This window comes from Octodon degus, unplaced genomic scaffold (genome assembly GCF_000260255.1).
Source record: "Octodon degus isolate 3935 unplaced genomic scaffold, OctDeg1.0 scaffold00191, whole genome shotgun sequence".
In the NCBI taxonomy this organism is placed as follows: domain Eukaryota; kingdom Metazoa; phylum Chordata; class Mammalia; order Rodentia; family Octodontidae; genus Octodon; species Octodon degus.
The window spans coordinates 545,243-562,129 of record NW_004524767.1 but is presented as its reverse complement, the minus strand read 5'-3'; the positions used below and the strand labels follow the sequence as shown (position 1 = coordinate 562,129).

The window sequence follows — 16,887 nt, the reverse complement described above, 5'->3', positions numbered from 1 at the left end:
CATGATAACATAGGAAATAGAGGTGAAAACTACTAATGCTACAAAGCGTCATGGAAGGGGCATAGAGTGGGCAGTGTGTGTTTAAGGACAGAGCAAGGCCCACCCTGAGTGCATCAGAGAATAGATTGGTGAGCTTGGGCTCTTCCCCCACACTGAGTCAATGCTGAGAGAAAATTTGGACATTACATTGGACTTACTTCCGGAAGCAGTGAGCTGCTGTGAGCAGCCACATGTTGCTGATGAGGCTGGCCCCACACTGGTGGCCTGCACCGATGAGCTGCAGGCTGACCTGCCATGGCCACTCCCCATCCATGGCTGTTTCCTGTCCCTGGACGATCCGCGCAGTAGAGGAGGATGCTGGCAATGGCATGTTTGAAAGTGTCGTCCTTACCCCACAGCCTGTCACAGAAATTTGTGTTAGTTTGTCAGGAGAAGGAGAAAATGAAATCCTAATGTGTAATGGATGGTTCAGCATCCCTGGTGCTTAGCCTCTGAAGTTATATATGGGCACTACCGATTTCACAAGGCACAAAGGAAATATTTATTAACATTTCAAGGCATTCAGTCCAAGATTGACTTCTGCTATAAAACATATATAGATGGCGAGAGTAAACCATGAAATCATAAATGAGCGTAACTACAAGCAAAGAAAAATTTAATTGGGAGCAGATTAGATTTGTACATAGGGAAATGCACATTCAGTCACACTAACCAAGTGCTTCCCCCAAATGGCTTTCACAGCCAGGAGGAGACAGCATCTCAGTGTGGCTTTATTTGTAGGAAATACCCAAGAGAGAGGCACATCAGAAACTAGAAACTGACACAAGTTGGGGTTGTCTTGAGATAGTAAAGCCTTTGGGGAGATCCAGGACAGGAGCAGACTGGCCAGTCTGGTGACTCACAGACCTTGCAAGGTATTGTTAGGTTCAGGGAATTGTTCTCCCAGGCAGATTCATTTCCTGACATGATGCTGTGTCAATTTGCCTACACAGCACAAGTCTAAGGTTTGGAAAAAGGCCTTTTTACTTTCTTTGAATGTTTTTCAAACATTTTGACTTTTATTTCATCAAAGAACAGATAATTGATTAAGTATCAAAATATATAGTTCCTCTGCTAAATGCTTCAGATACTCTTACAGATTTTCCTAAGTTTCTCAACAAGAAAGCTAAGACTTGGAGAGGGAACACAGATGGCTGGAGGTCACCGGCTGGGAAGAGGAGGCGGAGGGGTCAGAGAAGGCGCAGCAGCCACACCCCGGCCCACGCGCCTCTTACTAGTGAGAGAGATCTCAAAGTTGAACATAGGTCAGGATTTGCCTTTGGTATCACTAACGAGTCATTTTCAGTCTTAAATTAACTATCTCTTCATCTTCTAAAATTTGAAAGTCTAGTTTAAGAAAAATTATTGTTTCCTAATCTGAAATCCTCAATAAGTTAGGCTTTAGATCTATGTTTGAAAAGATTTCAAAGGAGCCATACAGCATTTTAATAGGTGTATGTTTGCCCATAAAAGACACAAAATATTCTTGGGTTAGAGGGCCAGAAAATACACAGATCAGATATTTCAATAAAATGCAAGAAAATAAAAAAGTTAAGAAAAAAATCGTAAGCCCTTATCAGCTAAAAAGCACAGTTGTGAATTGTGAGATGAATTAAAAAATATTTAAAGAGAACAATAATATGTCTAATACTTAAACAAAAGAATAAAATATACAAGAACTAACAGTTTGGTTTATGAAAATATAAAAGAGCAAAAGTGCTTGAAAATTGTGTTTCTAACTCTTCTGTATCTATTTTCATCATTTTGTAGTGCAAAAGAGTTTATTTTTGATGCTAGAACTTACGACTGTTGAGAAGACTCCTCATCTTTCTGTTGTCAATAGCTAGAATAACATATCAAGAATTAGTCGGCAGAATTGTACACTTTTTCATCTTGTTTTCATTCTATTAGTCATTAATTAAATAATTATCTGAAGTATCCACATTGTAATTACTTAAAATATCCATACTGTAAAAGGTCTTTGAACTGTTAATAACCAAGTAGTATATGAGTAATCCTCAATTCTGACTTAATATTTAGCTTAAATTGCAAAACTTTACTTGAAAATGAAATCCAAGAGTATTTTCTTTTCAGATTTTGCATAGGAACCAGAAAAAGAGTTTAGAAAATTACACACTGATGTTTTTCAGTGATAAAATTCTTTTCTCTTCAGTGATAAATTCTTAAAATGGGCTAATACATTCGCCTAATTATTATGGAACATAAAGGGGATTATAAACAGAGGAAATTAGAAAATGACAAATAAAAATCAAAACAAAGACTTACGTGTGAGTCTAAGCGATGGTTTATTGATAGTCAAAGGCAAGTGCATGGTCTTCAGACTTTGGTATAAAGCCCTTTCCACTTTCTTCTTGATTCGTTCTACACTGTCAGTGGATGGGTACCGAAACATGAGCACCATCAGAATGTTCACGCCGCCTTTCGCATCTGGACTGAAGGGCAAAACACAGGCAAATGATGCCATTTCTCTACTCACAAATTGTTACATCTTATGAATCATTAAATTTAAAGAAACACAGGGATGATATATTTTAAAATCACCTGTAGATAAAGGAATTGGAATGGATGTACAATGATCTGGGAGTGTTGGAAGCAATGGTGAAGTAACAGCAACATGTTAGAAACACCGGATGAGATATAAGACTGAAAACATTTCCTTTGGCTCATAGCTCAGAGGGCTTTGTAGAAGGAGGTGTTCACAAATTTATGATTGACATGCACTAGAAAGATTTGCTTCTTAAGTCTTTTTATAGCAGTGGTACCTGAGGTCATTATTCTTCACAGTGATGTGCAAAATACTTTTCTATACCAAACTCAGTTTCCTTTGCTTGCAGAGTTAGATTTTACTTCTAACCTCTCTTCGAGTTAGCTGACATTCCCTAATGAATCATAGCCAGTGAAATGGGAGCAGAAATGATGCTCCCATTTCTATGTCTGGCCGCTGAAACACCTACGGTGTCAATTTCCAGACTCCTGCTCCTGCTCCTCCTGTTGACCAGAAGCAGGAGTTCTCGTAGATGATTCCACTCCACAGCGCACGGCAGCATCTCCCTCTTGGCCCCCACTTCCAAACCTTTGAATAAGTCCTGAGCTGTGGATGTGAACTACACCTTGTTTGTGTGAAAGCGCTGGTGTGATCAGTTGATCACTGAACCGACAGGGAAAGCCACTCACAGATGGACATCACTTCATTAGTGATGCAGATACGCAATGTATATTGAGACGTGTACACATGGAGTCTCTAACAGCCTTTCTGGAATTAAGTTAGTTTGACCAACAAGAAGGAAAAGAAAAGAGGTAGAAAGGAAAGAGGGAAGACAGGAAAAAAAGAAGTGTAAAAATGATAGAAGAGTAAGAAAAAAGGCAAGGGTGCTTTCATCATTGAACTACATACACATAGTCACTTTCCCACTAAAAAGGGAAAGAGAAAACTTCACATATTTTACTATTTTATGTAAAAATGTTTTAAAATATATTTTATTTAAGAAATACATACGTACACATATGTATAGATTTGATACTGATAGTGATGATATGATTATGCCTTCTCACAGCCTTCTGCATCAGTCTTCTAATGTCATACAAACACATATTCAGGATGGATTCCAGTAATTAGGTTTAGTATTGGTAACATGTTTAATTTATAAAGAAATTAAGCCTTACAACAAAACATTAAAATAAAAATAATAACAAAAATACACTTGAAATAATAAAAATGTACTGACTTTAAAAAAATATGCTGCAGAGAAAGCCATAATCTGATGGTTGTATAGGCATAAAGTTAAAAAGAATTAAAAATACAATTTCTGCTTAAAGGGCACTGTGTGTCCCTTCCTGCGTCTTTTCTATCTGTTTTAGACACTGGTCATGCGGCACTCCCATTTCATCTTTCGACTGTGAGTGAGAAATGGTTAGGCACATGATCCATGTTGTTTAAGATCTGTAAAATGTTTGTTTATGCATATGTTTTGCAGGGCAGTTGAGCAATCCTGGGGATTAAAATGCCTCCTTTAAGCATAGTTGAATTGAAGTTACAGACTAGGTTTACGTACCTTAAACTGATAACATGAGATTTGACAAAGCGACCTCCTCCAGAAGAACGCCGAAATATCCTAGACATCTGATTTAAAAATACACATATTTTAGTCTTAAGGGAAATATTATCTAATCATTGTGTTATTTAGAAACATGAGGCTAAGACAAGCTTTTCAGTTAATTGCCCACCACCTGAACTGACTTCATGACAATGAGGCAATGATACCAAACCTGGGTTCTAGTCATTATAGAACTGACAAACCTCAAGAAAATTATGCAACCTTGCTAAAACTTTGACAAATAGGACAATCTGCTTGTCTCATTCTCCATGTGGATCTGCTTCACACTGTTGATTAGAGAAGGAAATAAGATTATGTCATATTTTACACCTTCCCTGGCACCTGGCAAATTATTTACAATGTTGATATTAATTACTGCAAAGTGAGTGTGTGCTATTTTAAGGCAGCATTCTTAGTTCTAAAAAACAAAACAGAGCAAAAACCACCTTGTTTGCTGCACTCATCTTTGAAGGTGGTATCTAGTCCACAACTTGTAACAAGGCTTGCTGATTTCTTCAGTGACGATGCCATGACTGAACTGTGTGAAGCGCCATGTACTCTGACACCCTCACTTTGTTAGTCATCCCGAGGTCACGCAGAGTTTCATATCTGGCACTAGGCTGGGTCATGCATTTCACAACTCAGTTTTCCAATCTAAACCTTTAGAAGATTCCAAATGCTCACTGAACTGCTTTCCTGAAGGGTTCCAATTTCCTAACAGGAGCTCAGTTGACTATGAAGGCGAGAGTACTGGACTGAGCATTGGAAGTCAGAAATTATAAGTACGGTCTCTGTGTCAGTTTACAGAAGGTCTGTCTGCTGGGAATAGGGACTACTTCTTCCCCCTGGGTTTCTCCCTCTGCCTGATTCCTTTAAACTAATAACACCACCAAGTACATTTTACCTCTTAAACAGCCCCTTCACTTCCCTTGCTACGGAAGGGAAAAAATCTCTCTTTTATGTCCCCCAGTGGTTCCTTCACAATGTGAGAAACCAGTGCTATCTCAGAAATACAAACTGGGTGTACAAGACTCTCTCCAGCCAGGTCCCTCAGTGAGTATCACAGTTTTTTCCTTCATTTGGCCTCTGCCTCTCCCTGCCCTTACAGTCAGAGTCACAGTTCTGTCTCTGTCTCTGTCTGTCTCTGTCTGCCTCTGTCTGTATCTGTCTCTCTGTCTCTCTCTGTCTCTGTTTCTCTCTCCCCCCACTTTGCTCTACCACTCTCTCCTTACTTTATGAATTCTTATTTGGTGATACTCAAGGTACAACATATGCATGAAGATTGAGTAAATAGAGAGAAATAGAAACAAAATAAAATATCAGCCATATGCTGGGGATATAGCTCAACAGTGTAAGTGCCTGCCTGGCAAGTGTAAGGTCCTGAGTTCAATCCCCTGGTACAAAAAATAGTTAAAACAATTATCAGCCATTGTACATTATAGGACAGTGAAGAAAGATATTTAATCTTTATTCACAAAGGGAAGATATTTAATATAAAAAGTATATAAAAAGAATTTAATATAAAAAGTAGTGCTTGGAAAATCAAACTTACATAGCAAGAAACCATCAACACATAGATGGATAAAAAATGTATTTATACACAGTGGAGTACCACTCTGCCATGAAAAGAATAAACTTAAGTTATTTGTAGAAAATGGGTACACCTCAAGACCATAATATTAAGTGCAATAACTCAGACACAAAAGTTTACATATCACATCATTTTTCTTATATGAGAAACTCAATATTTATATACAAGGCATGAAATAAAATGCAGAAAAAGGGAAAAAAAGAGTATTGTAGTCCAGTATGAACAGTATACTTAAAAATGTACCTCGTGCCAGGCATGGTGGTGCAGTCCTGTAATCCTAGCACTCAGGTAGCTGAGGCAGGAGAATTGCTGCAAGTTTGAGTAAAACCTGGCTACACAGTGGGTTCAATGCCAGCCTAAACTACATAGTGAGGCCCTGTCTCAAAACCAAACAGCAAGAAAAAAACAAATAAAAAGGTAAAAGTGTGCCTTGACTTAGGACAATCGTTCCACATGTTTTATGTGTTCTTTGGCCTATTAGTTTGGTTTTTAGTTTATACATATGATAATTAGCTCTATCAGGTCTTATAAGATAGATTAATGAGTCTGATGCTGGGAAAGGAAAAGGGGGTTGGGGAGGGAAAAAAGGAAGGAATTGTAATGTGCTGTGTTTGCATACCAGCCCTCTCACAAAGATTACAAAGAATGCAATCACTATGTACTACAAAGATGTACTAATAAAAGTAAATAAAGTTTAAAAAAGGAATGATAGAGTTACTAGAGAAAATTTTATTTAAAGTTATTTCTTTTCTTTATTTCCACTACAATAGCACAGCTTCTCAAAGTAGGAATGATAAAAAATATCTCCAGTATGATTTCTGCCCATAATTGAGAGAGAAACCATGTCCAAACACCAGACTGTATGATTAATTTAAGGTATAAAATTAGTATTTCTACTTTGTAGCAAGGTGGTTAATTTTTCTATTTTAGTCATGATTTCATCATTATTTCTGCTGAAAAGATGAGTGCAACAGTCAAACTCATTCCACAATAGAAAATCATTTTTCTCGCTATCAAAATATCCCCTGGAGGGCGCTGCAGATGGGGCATTCTTCCTGTTCTGGCTGGGTCTGATTCTATTAGGCAAAACCAATCTCCTGCTTACTTCCCTTTCTGGGACAGGTCGATTCTTTGGAGGTCACTGTGGTCTTTCTACTTCCTTTTGGCCCAACGTGATCTTGTCCCTTGTCTAACTTGATCCCAATTTATTCATGAGACATATGCAAATAGGAAAGCACTTAAAAGAAAGCATAACTCTGAATTGATACAGAGACACACTTGCCCTAAGTTTAGCAATAAACACAGATCCTTTCAGTAGCCAAAGGCATTCAGAATAGCACCAGTCTTTTTCTTTACCTCTCAAGACTTCACCACAGATGCACACACATGAAACTAATGTATGAAAAGGAGCAAAAGAAGGGAATACTTGGCTCCAAGGGAAGTAGCACCTTTGTCACTGATGATTGCCCAGGCTTCTTCACCCTTCAAGCTGCAAGTAAAGCCCCCGCAGCAAGTCTGCATCCTCCAGCACACAGTTGCACTGAGGTGCAGGAAGATCCCACCTGCTAGCATTTTGTGCCCAGAATTTTGCCCAACTGGGCAGTGGCTGTCACTAAAACCATAGGGTGCCACGTAGAACCCAGAGGCTGGTCTTTAAATGCCAGTCTGGGCTCCAGGCTGTGTCACACTCATCAGTCAAGCAAAGCAAGTTTGCTCTGGAAAGTCCAACACCCAATGCACACAATCATGTCCTGGGAGCACTCAGTCAGCTGGATGTAAGACAGCCCTTCTTGGAAACTATTTCCAGCCCAACCTCAATAGATGCTGATGCACATTTTCCCCATGTTTAGGGGAAAAGAAGAGCAGACAAAAAGAACATGAATGGATGTATGTTCAGGCAGAACTTCTGAGGTCCTAAGCACACAACAAGAGGGCATTTGTGCTCACAGTGAAGATGTACTGCATGTGGCCATCTCAGGAATGACCTGAGGCATGAACATGCTCAGCTTTGTACTTACCTGATCTGCAGGAGCTGGAATAGGAATGGTGTAAGATCAGGATAAAAATCATCAGAGAAATTTGGACTTTGCACAAAACTTCATGGTCTTGTTTTAAAAGCAGGAGAGTGAGCTCAGCAACAGATAAATAAATAAAGAGAATGTGGCACTTACACATAATGGAATGATACTCTGCTACAAAGAAGAATGTAGTTGAGTCATTTGTTGGAAATAAATGGATCTTGAGACCATAATGTTGGGTGAAAAAATCAGACACGCACATTTACATATATTACAAATTTAAATTTCTCCTATATGAGAAATACAAAGTATAAATAAATAACAAAATAAAAGGTGATTATAGGAAATAGATATTTTGTAAATGGGAAAGGGGGCCAGGAGATAAAGGGAGAAGAGAGTGAGGGGAAAGGGGGACATCAGGAGGACTAAATTGTGTTATGTACATGTGCCAGCTCTGTGGGATGAATGCAAACACACACTAATAATAAGATGAAGTAAGTGAGACCCTGCACACACAAAAAAAGAAGAAAAAAACTAAAGAGAGGAAGAGAATACTCACAGGATTGATAGGATAGTCCAGCATCAAGAGAAAGTTTTTTTGATAAGATCACCAGAGGGTTTCTGGAGGCTCTTGCCCCTGAAAGACTGGGACACTAGTGTGTTTTAAACCCCAGTAACACCCACAGCTGAGGCTGCAAGCAAGCATAATGGCACCAACCTGACTCTGTCCAAAAGTCCACAGAACATGGCTGGCAATGCTCTGGGGCAGGGTCGTTTGTACGCAGCCTTGCTAATGCATGGCCAGCTCCTGGGAGACAGGGGTCAGGGTGGTGCCCAGAGGCCTGGGGTGTATGTGGGTCCCAGGCAGCCCTCACCTTTCCTTCTAGATAACCTAGGGTGGGATCAGGGCCCAAGGGAACCTTCCTACAGCACCCAAGGTATGTGGTATGGTAGGTGGGTATGTGTTGCAGAGCCTCAGACCTACTCAGACCTCTCTCAGTTACAAAGAGTGCTGTTTGCTAATCATTCTAGGCTGGCTGACACTTCTGCAGCTTTACACATTCATTTCCTTTTTTTCTACAATACACATGTTATGCCTAGCAACTTTCTTCAACTACATTTTTGCTTTCCTTGAGACACTCCAGAGACAACTAAGTTAGCTCTAATTTACCCTCCTGAAAGTTTGCTGCCTCTTTACTTGGGCCACTATGAGCACTCGGTTCCATCCTAGTCATTACCCTGTGGTGAACAGCACAGTCTGCATCTCACAAGCTCTGATCTGGACTAGTCAGTGCACAGATGGTAAGGAAGTGCATGAACAAATAAGGATGGAGTGAATTAGGGATGAATGATCCAGCAAAGGCACAGAAATGGGGCCAAACTTTTAAATATAGGACAAACTCTTGAACCAAATGGGAGCTAGAACACTCCAGGAAAACCTGACTTGAGTGACTATTCCACAGGCTGGAGTCAGTTCTGACTCAGGCATCCTGGACTTCACTGTGCTTCTTTGACCTCATTTTATTTCCATTTTTTGAGGAACAGGGAAAAAAGCCAACTTTAATATCTCTAGCACCTTAGATAAATATCTCTTCAAGTTCGGATTGTTTTTATGTGACATTTTGGGGAAGGATCAGAAGCGTATCATATAACAGAGTAAGAACATATCAAGAATCTATTTGAAGTAAGATGTGATGTGAGTTACTATAGTCCCCTGTGACCTCTATTAAAAATGTATAGATTTGGGTACAATATAAAATTAGTATGTCCATTAGTAACAGCTTATGTGCTTTTAGTTATGCTGTGCACCAGGCCCTGGGCTGATTCCTTTGTGTAAACCTCACACTGCTGTAGGAGGAGATTAAGGCTCAGAAGCTTAAACTTGCCCAAGGTGGTGCAAAAGCAATGAGTCCAGAATTTGAACCCAGGAAATCATGTGTTGACTACATTAAATGACATTGACAATGCTCACTTACTTGCATACTAGACAGAAATGCAGGAGCTTTGGAGGACAGGATAAAAGAAATACTACTTGGTAAAGCACAGCAAGGACAATGTCATTCAAGACCATTGCCATAAACAGGTACTGATATTTGCCACACAGAGATGAGTGCTTGGGATCGACTCTGAATGAAGCAAGGGCAAGTGGGGAATTACGGATGAAGAATGTGAGTGGAGGTTGATAATTACTAAGGAAATAGCAAGGGTAGGGGTGATTCCACTAATCTGCCTACTAGGATTCTTACTGGAAAAGGCAACGTGATCAAACGCCATCTGGGAGATGAATGATGAACACCCTCATCAGACATAGGACGATCAGATATCAAAAATGTGGGGTTCTTACTAAATCAACTTAACAGGATTTTTTTTCTCCAAGGAAATGCACAAACAAGCTAACAGATGCCTACCTAGAATTTGGTTTTGAACTGGTCTTAATGGGTAGGAAAGTTCTGGGGGAAACTTCCTTGAAAGAGAGTTTCAAATACATGATTCCCTAATGTAAGTCTCATACAATTTATGAGAGACCCTTCTCTTGCTGCAAGTTTTACAAGGGTTATGAAAACTATCTCTCCTTAGATACCTAATCATAGCTCCACTCATTTTCTGGAAGTGTAATTTGTATTGATTTTTTTCTAGTAGAGATTCTGTACATGCTATGATATTTAATCCAGTCTTGGTTCATGGCTCAAATCTGAGAAGTTTTGTTTTGTATTTTAGGGAAGAGTCTAACAGGGTGTTCAGGTGTCTAACTAGTTTGGACTCATAGTGATTCTCCTGTTTACAGACTGTCCAGTGCTGGGATTACAGGCTCGCATTCACCATACGCAGTCTCAATTGCTGTCTCAGCATGCCCCGGGGGTGGGGCCAGCACTACAGGAAATCTGAGAATTTTAATAGCAATTATTGCATTTTAAGATATACAGTAGGTAAGCAGATGATGAAAGGATTCATTCAGTCTAACATCAGACCCTGAATGTAGTCCTTGGTTTGTATTTCAACATGAAACAGGGTGTGTGCTACAGGTCTGACGAGGCAGCCCGCTGCTCACTCACTTGCTGTTTTGAGCTCCAGGGTATACGTTTCCTCTAGCTCAGCACTGGGGTTAGACCAAAAGGTCAGCAGTTCTGGATGTCTGAGGGGAAATGCATTTTAGGGTCCACCCAAAAAACTAAGACAGGCAAGGTTTGCCAATCTCTTGCTACTCTCAGGGCAAGAAAAATCAAAAAAGGACAAATATATCAAGAAAACAGATTCTGTCTCCTTTCTTCCCAAGGAAAGCCTTCTGCTAACTTAAAGGGATTTTCATAATTTCTATACATTTTCATCATTCAAATCATGCATTTTGATAATTACACACTATACTGTGGTAGCTCACATATTGTCAACTGTGCTGTGTCTAATATTTCAGTTTGTGTTCTTAACACACATAAAAAAATGTTAGAAAGTCCTGGGAGGCAGGGACAAAGCTGGATTCACCTTGTCCTGTGAAAGCCTTGTTGAAGTGGGTGGATAATAATATTCTCATTAAAGACTGATCCTCTAGTAATGGTTAATCTTAACCAATGTGGTTTAAACATTTTGCTTTCTGTTTCTCCTTGTGACTCTCACTATGCATGTCTTTTTCCTCTTTTGTTATTTATTTCTGTATTCTGTACAGTCAGGTAGGATTCTCCCAGGTTTAATACACTGTGACAGACACAGAATAAAAATATTGAACACAATATTTTAGTTTTCAACTCATACAACACAGACATATACTATGCCATTCAAAATGACATTCATCACCAAAGGCCAGTAGCAAAGTAAAAGAATAGAGTAGAATAACTCAGCAAAGCTTCCCTGAACAGATGCTGTTTTAATGAGATTTGAAGGAAAAAAACATAAGAAATCAGGGTCAGGGGGTGCTTCCAGGTGGAAGCACCAAATGTCAGCCAGGCTGGCTTCAAACTTACTGTGATCTTCCTGCCTCAGCCTCCTAAGTTCTGGCATTATGGGTGTGCAGCAGTATACTCAGCTCAAAAGAGAAACCTGATTGCTATGCAGCTAGGATATTAGAGGGATTCTTAAGTGGAAGCAGTGATAACTATGATTGCTTACCTGTGGGATGATACAACCGGGTCCAGAATGAAAATAATGAATGTGAGGCAGAAACATGACTTGTGGATGGATTAGAAATAAAGATGAGGGAAATGTAGATAAGTAGGTGAACAGTGATATTATTATAAACAACTAAGTTATGTAGAAATGGTCCAGCTAGTCAGACTGGGATGGATCTTGAGTGGGCAAATATGAAGATGAAAACACATTACAACTGTGGCCAGTTGCACAACTGTTGAAGGCCAGGCCTCAAGAAAAAGACAAAATGACCTGGCCTTTGTGCTTCACCAAGGGATAGGATGAGTGGAAATACCTGGTTCAATAAATCCTAGATACACATCAGTCACGTCAGGGAGTGACCCAAACCCTGATGACCCATCTCTTCCTGCAAATTTCTTTGTTCTTTTCATGCACATGTCCTACATGACCTACTTCTCTATTGGATCAACATTAACTAAGCATCTGTATTTATAATCTTATTGGTTGATCATCATTTCATCCAGGTTGTATTCAACTTATTATTTCGTACCTACCTCATGATTTTACTCTAGAACATTCCCTCCAGAAAGTAGGTCCATTGGCCACTCACTTGGTCCCCTCCTGTCGTTCAGGAGTTCTCAATAAACATTTCCTACTCTTAACCAAATTGAAGATTTCATTCTTCAATTTTGGGGATATTTGGTGTATCTGACATTGAGCAGGGTGGGAGTTATAGTAGTCCCCCTATATCATTTGGAGGTTTGATATTATTCCTACATCAATATCATTTGCTGAGCAGGGAAAAAAAAACATGGATGAGAGAATGGGAAAGGAAGCGGTTTCCAAGAATGGGACATAGATGTGGTAATTTTGAGAGCCTCAAGTAGAAATGTCACATGGACTACTGAATGGACCCGGGGCACAGTTTCATCCAAGTCATTCAAAGGAAGCCACAAGTGCCCCGCCCCCACACCACACAAAGGAGCCCAGCTGCATTTTCTGGGCCACTGTGTTTAATAGGCAGTGATGGAGACATGTGCCAACTTTGTCCAATCAGGTAATGTTTAATTCTGTAGACATTTCCCTAAGGATGGTTATGGATAATACTCTTTTTCTGCTTCAGTCACTAAACTAGAAAACTGTAAGTATAGACTAGCTACTAAGCATCATATTTGCCATACAATGTAATATAAAAAGGAAGAAAAGAGCCTGAGGACACTGTTTGATCATCTGAATCTAGCCTTATCTAAGGCCAACAAATTTCTAGGTTTTCTTAAATCTTCTCATATTTTTATCTGTATACCTTGAATTTATTTGCTATTTGGGTTTCTATTATTTGCTGCCAAAGTGAGTTATTGTGGTAATACAGGACACCATATTGTGTCCTCAGTAACTAGAGAAAGAGAGGCAGAGCCAAGATCATGCCCTAGGTGACCTAGAGGCCCAGGTCAATGGGGATGTTGCGTTTATCTAGCTACATATCAAGAAAACACACATTTCCTTCATTAGAGGTTGCTTAAGAAGCTAGATTCACTTACATGATGATGAAGTGTGATGAAAGAATTGCAGCATACATTTATGCTTGGCTATGATGCTCTCGGGGGGGGGGGTGGTGGGCATGCCTATCTCCCGCCTTCTCTAAATTGGCTGATAACAGCTCATACCTGTGCTTCTCCCAGGTTTGCCCTTGTCTGACCTGAGCACCTCACCCACCCTGGGGACATCTGAGTACCTCTGGTTGCAATGAGATAAACAGCCAAACCCAATGCTTTCTACACAGAATGGTGCCTGTAATGAATCTGAGCTGCAGGTCTCCTACCCAGTTCAGGCTGAGTCTGCACTTCTGAAGCTCTATCTTTATTTAGTTTCTTTCATTGCTCTTTCCTGTTGTTTATTACCTTAAAATTTTTTTTCCCTGAAAATTCTTGGTTAATAAATCACTGAATGAAGAACCTTTGATCACACATTTGGTTTTGGGGGTTTCAAATAATATAAGTATAAATTAGCTGGAGCTACAGAATGTTGTGCAATGCATCTATTTCACTGTCTCTGTGTTTTTGAAATATATCATTACATGTAGTTGTGAAAACATTCATTAATCTGTGCTAATAAAAAATAAAATCATAGATCAGAAAATTTGGGACACCACTAAGTTGCAAGATGTCACAGCACAGGTTCTCTTATGTCCTGACTCTTCACTGACCTTGAAGGGCTAGGGCCAAAATATTTGCTATCCTGGTAGCCCCTCTTTTTCTCTAATTTTTGGTCTGCAAACTTTAGTTGTTAAACATCCAGAAGAGAAGCTTAATGATATTATCACCCTGTACAATAGGCAGTTGAACTTAGCATCACTATCTGTCTGGATATCAAATATCTCAGGCATAACATGGAACTGTTATTTTCCAACAATCATGATTATTCTAAACTTTAAATTCCTATAGAGGGGTCTGGGAGATGGCTCAGTAGAATAAGTGCTTGCCTGGCAAGCACAAAGGCCTGAGTTCAATCCCTGGTTCCACCAAAAAACCCTTTAAAACATAAATAAATAAATAAATAAATAAATAAATAAATAAAATAAATCCCTATAGAAGGGCCAGCCAAATACTCAGCAGATTAAAGCTCCAGCAAGCAGGCACAGGGGCCTGGGGTTTGTCCCCAGGCCAGCTGTGCCACATCCCCCATCCCCTGCTGGCTCTGAGATGGCAATTGAGACTGGGCATGGTGGCATGCTCCTGTAATCCCAGCACTTGGGATGCTGTAAACAGGAGAATCACTATGAGCCTGATCTAGTAGTGAGACCCTGAATACCCTGTAGACCCTTCCCTAAAATACAGAAAAAAAAATTCCTTATAGAATGTGAAAAAAAATTACACATTTTTACAGAGAAATTTAGATATCAAACCATATACAACATTGTAGCAGGACATTCCTATGACTTTTTTCTTGTCTCTTGTTTTCTTTTATTACCTTTTTGTTAAAGTGATCAGTGATGTATAGTGTGCCTAAGGAGAGTCACCTAGAGAGAAAAAAATTTTCTCAGGCTTTCACAGAGAGCAAATTGGTCAAACAATGGCCATGACTCATCCAGATGGCTGACACTGACAAAAGATCCACAAGGTACTGTACATGGTTTCAGGGTAAATCCTGAGGGGATTTGACTGACCTTGTCAGATACAAAAGTTACATTTTTACTTATATAGGTCTTGCTTTAAGTTGGTCTTAACCATCCAGCAGAAAAGTATAACCACGAGGTATAAAAAGTAAAGCCATATTAATATGCTGAGCTGTAAAAGGCTCAAGTAAACAACTTCAGACAATTGCCAGTTCTGCTGATAACCCACTACTGTTATAGGTTTTTGGACTATATTGGGTTATTTTGCTGAATTCAGCTACCTACAATTATTTGAACTGGCATCAAGTATGAAAAGGTCCTTTAAAGACTTCTCCAAATACAGCTCCTCTAACAACAATAGAACACCCATCTCTGACAAGACAAAACGAAAAAGGGGGACATAGTAAAGGACCATTTTGTAGTGGAAAAAATATACATACATACAAAATAGTTAGGATAGATATATAGCTACCTTCTATTACTTCAGTGAGAAGAAAGCTTTGCATTAATATTGTTTAGACAAGATATCATGTCTGCATCTTGTCCTCTGAATAACTACTATGAAGACAACAATATGCAATGTATTAATTATTGCAACTGTCCTACTAACCTATTTTGAAACTTCTATTGCTGTTTTCTCATTAAAATGAATAAAAAATTTAAAAAGTAAAAAATAAAATTATTAAAAAATAGGAAAGGGAAAAACAAATGAAAAAACTAACATTTATGTCATTAAGTGAATTTTTGTATTACGAGTGCAAGGGCCTGAGTTCAATCTTCAGTTCAAAAAAAAAAAAATCACTAGAGAAACTTACTGAAAGCAGTTTCTGTCTGTACCACCAAAAGCAGTTTCTGCCCTCACAGGTGAATTCTGGAGTTAAGATAATTAAAAAGACAAGGAAGAAAAGCAAGCTAGACTTGAGAGACCCAGGCAACAACATAATTACCAGGAAACCAGCTCCCCTCACCCCCAAGCAAATGTGAGCACCATGAGACAGCTCCTGTAGATTGTTACTTAATAGGAAAGATGTGCACACATGCACATGCACCTATGTGTATGAACGTCTGTATGTTCTTGCTTTAATATCACTACAACATTGCACCAGATAGGTACATGCACCCATATCCACTGGACTTAATCATTAAATAAGCTGCCTTCCTAATAGTCCCTCCCCTTCATCATTTAATTACAATGAGACAGAAAGAAACCAAGTGGCCAAAAGGCCCAAGTTAGGATCAAAGACATTCAAGGCCACAGATAAGGTATGGACAGGTGCTCATGGAGGGGGTGGGGTGGAGACTGAAAAGACAGTAAGGAGTCTCCAGTGAAAGGAGCCAAGTATAAGAGCTCGGGGACTTTCCACTCTTAAGCCCTGTCCTTGTAGCTGTCTATCCTTTCTTTTCCATCTTCTCTCCCCAAATAGAGTCTCCTTTTTGTGTTAAATTTTGCCTTTTTTAGTTCTTCACTGGTGCCAGGTTTAGGATCACTGGGAGCTGTGTTTAGGCAGAACAGTGGCCTGGCATGGTGAGCTGTCCATACCTGGATGTCATGCTAGTGTTGAACATGAGGTTAGAAAGGAAGAGATAGCTTCTGTAATCTTTTGACACAGTATCCTGCACAGGAACTGTGGGACTTCCCAGTCTTCATTTTGAAAGTCATCTACTTATTTAACTGCACCTTTCATGTCATTCAAAGTGCATTATTTTTCACACACACACACACACACACACACAAATAAATAAATAAAATTTAAAAAAAAAGGGGGGCTGGTGAGATGGCTCAGTGGTCTAAAGCACCTACTTAGAACAAGCTAAGCTAAGCAAAACAGAGGGACCGCAGTTCAATCCCCCAGCACCACATGCCATCCCGCCCCGCCCCCTGGTGGGCTGAGCTGGCCACACACACACACACACACACACACACACACACACACA

At 39.5% G+C, this 16,887-nt stretch overlaps 1 protein-coding gene across 1 annotated transcript in view; it reads right to left on the bottom strand.

The window, feature by feature from the left end:
- Positions 1-16,887, bottom strand: part of Tmprss11f (transmembrane serine protease 11F) — a 69,807-nt gene that overhangs the window by 7,912 nt on the left and 45,008 nt on the right. Inside the window, exons 4-7 of the mRNA XM_004644079.1 lie at positions 4,113-4,180; positions 2,326-2,492; positions 1,844-1,882; positions 198-399 (exon numbers count right to left, since the gene is read on the bottom strand). Coding sequence (XP_004644136.1) covers positions 198-399; positions 1,844-1,882; positions 2,326-2,492; positions 4,113-4,180 — 476 coding nt within the window. The remainder of the gene's footprint in view (positions 1-197; positions 400-1,843; positions 1,883-2,325; positions 2,493-4,112; positions 4,181-16,887) is intronic.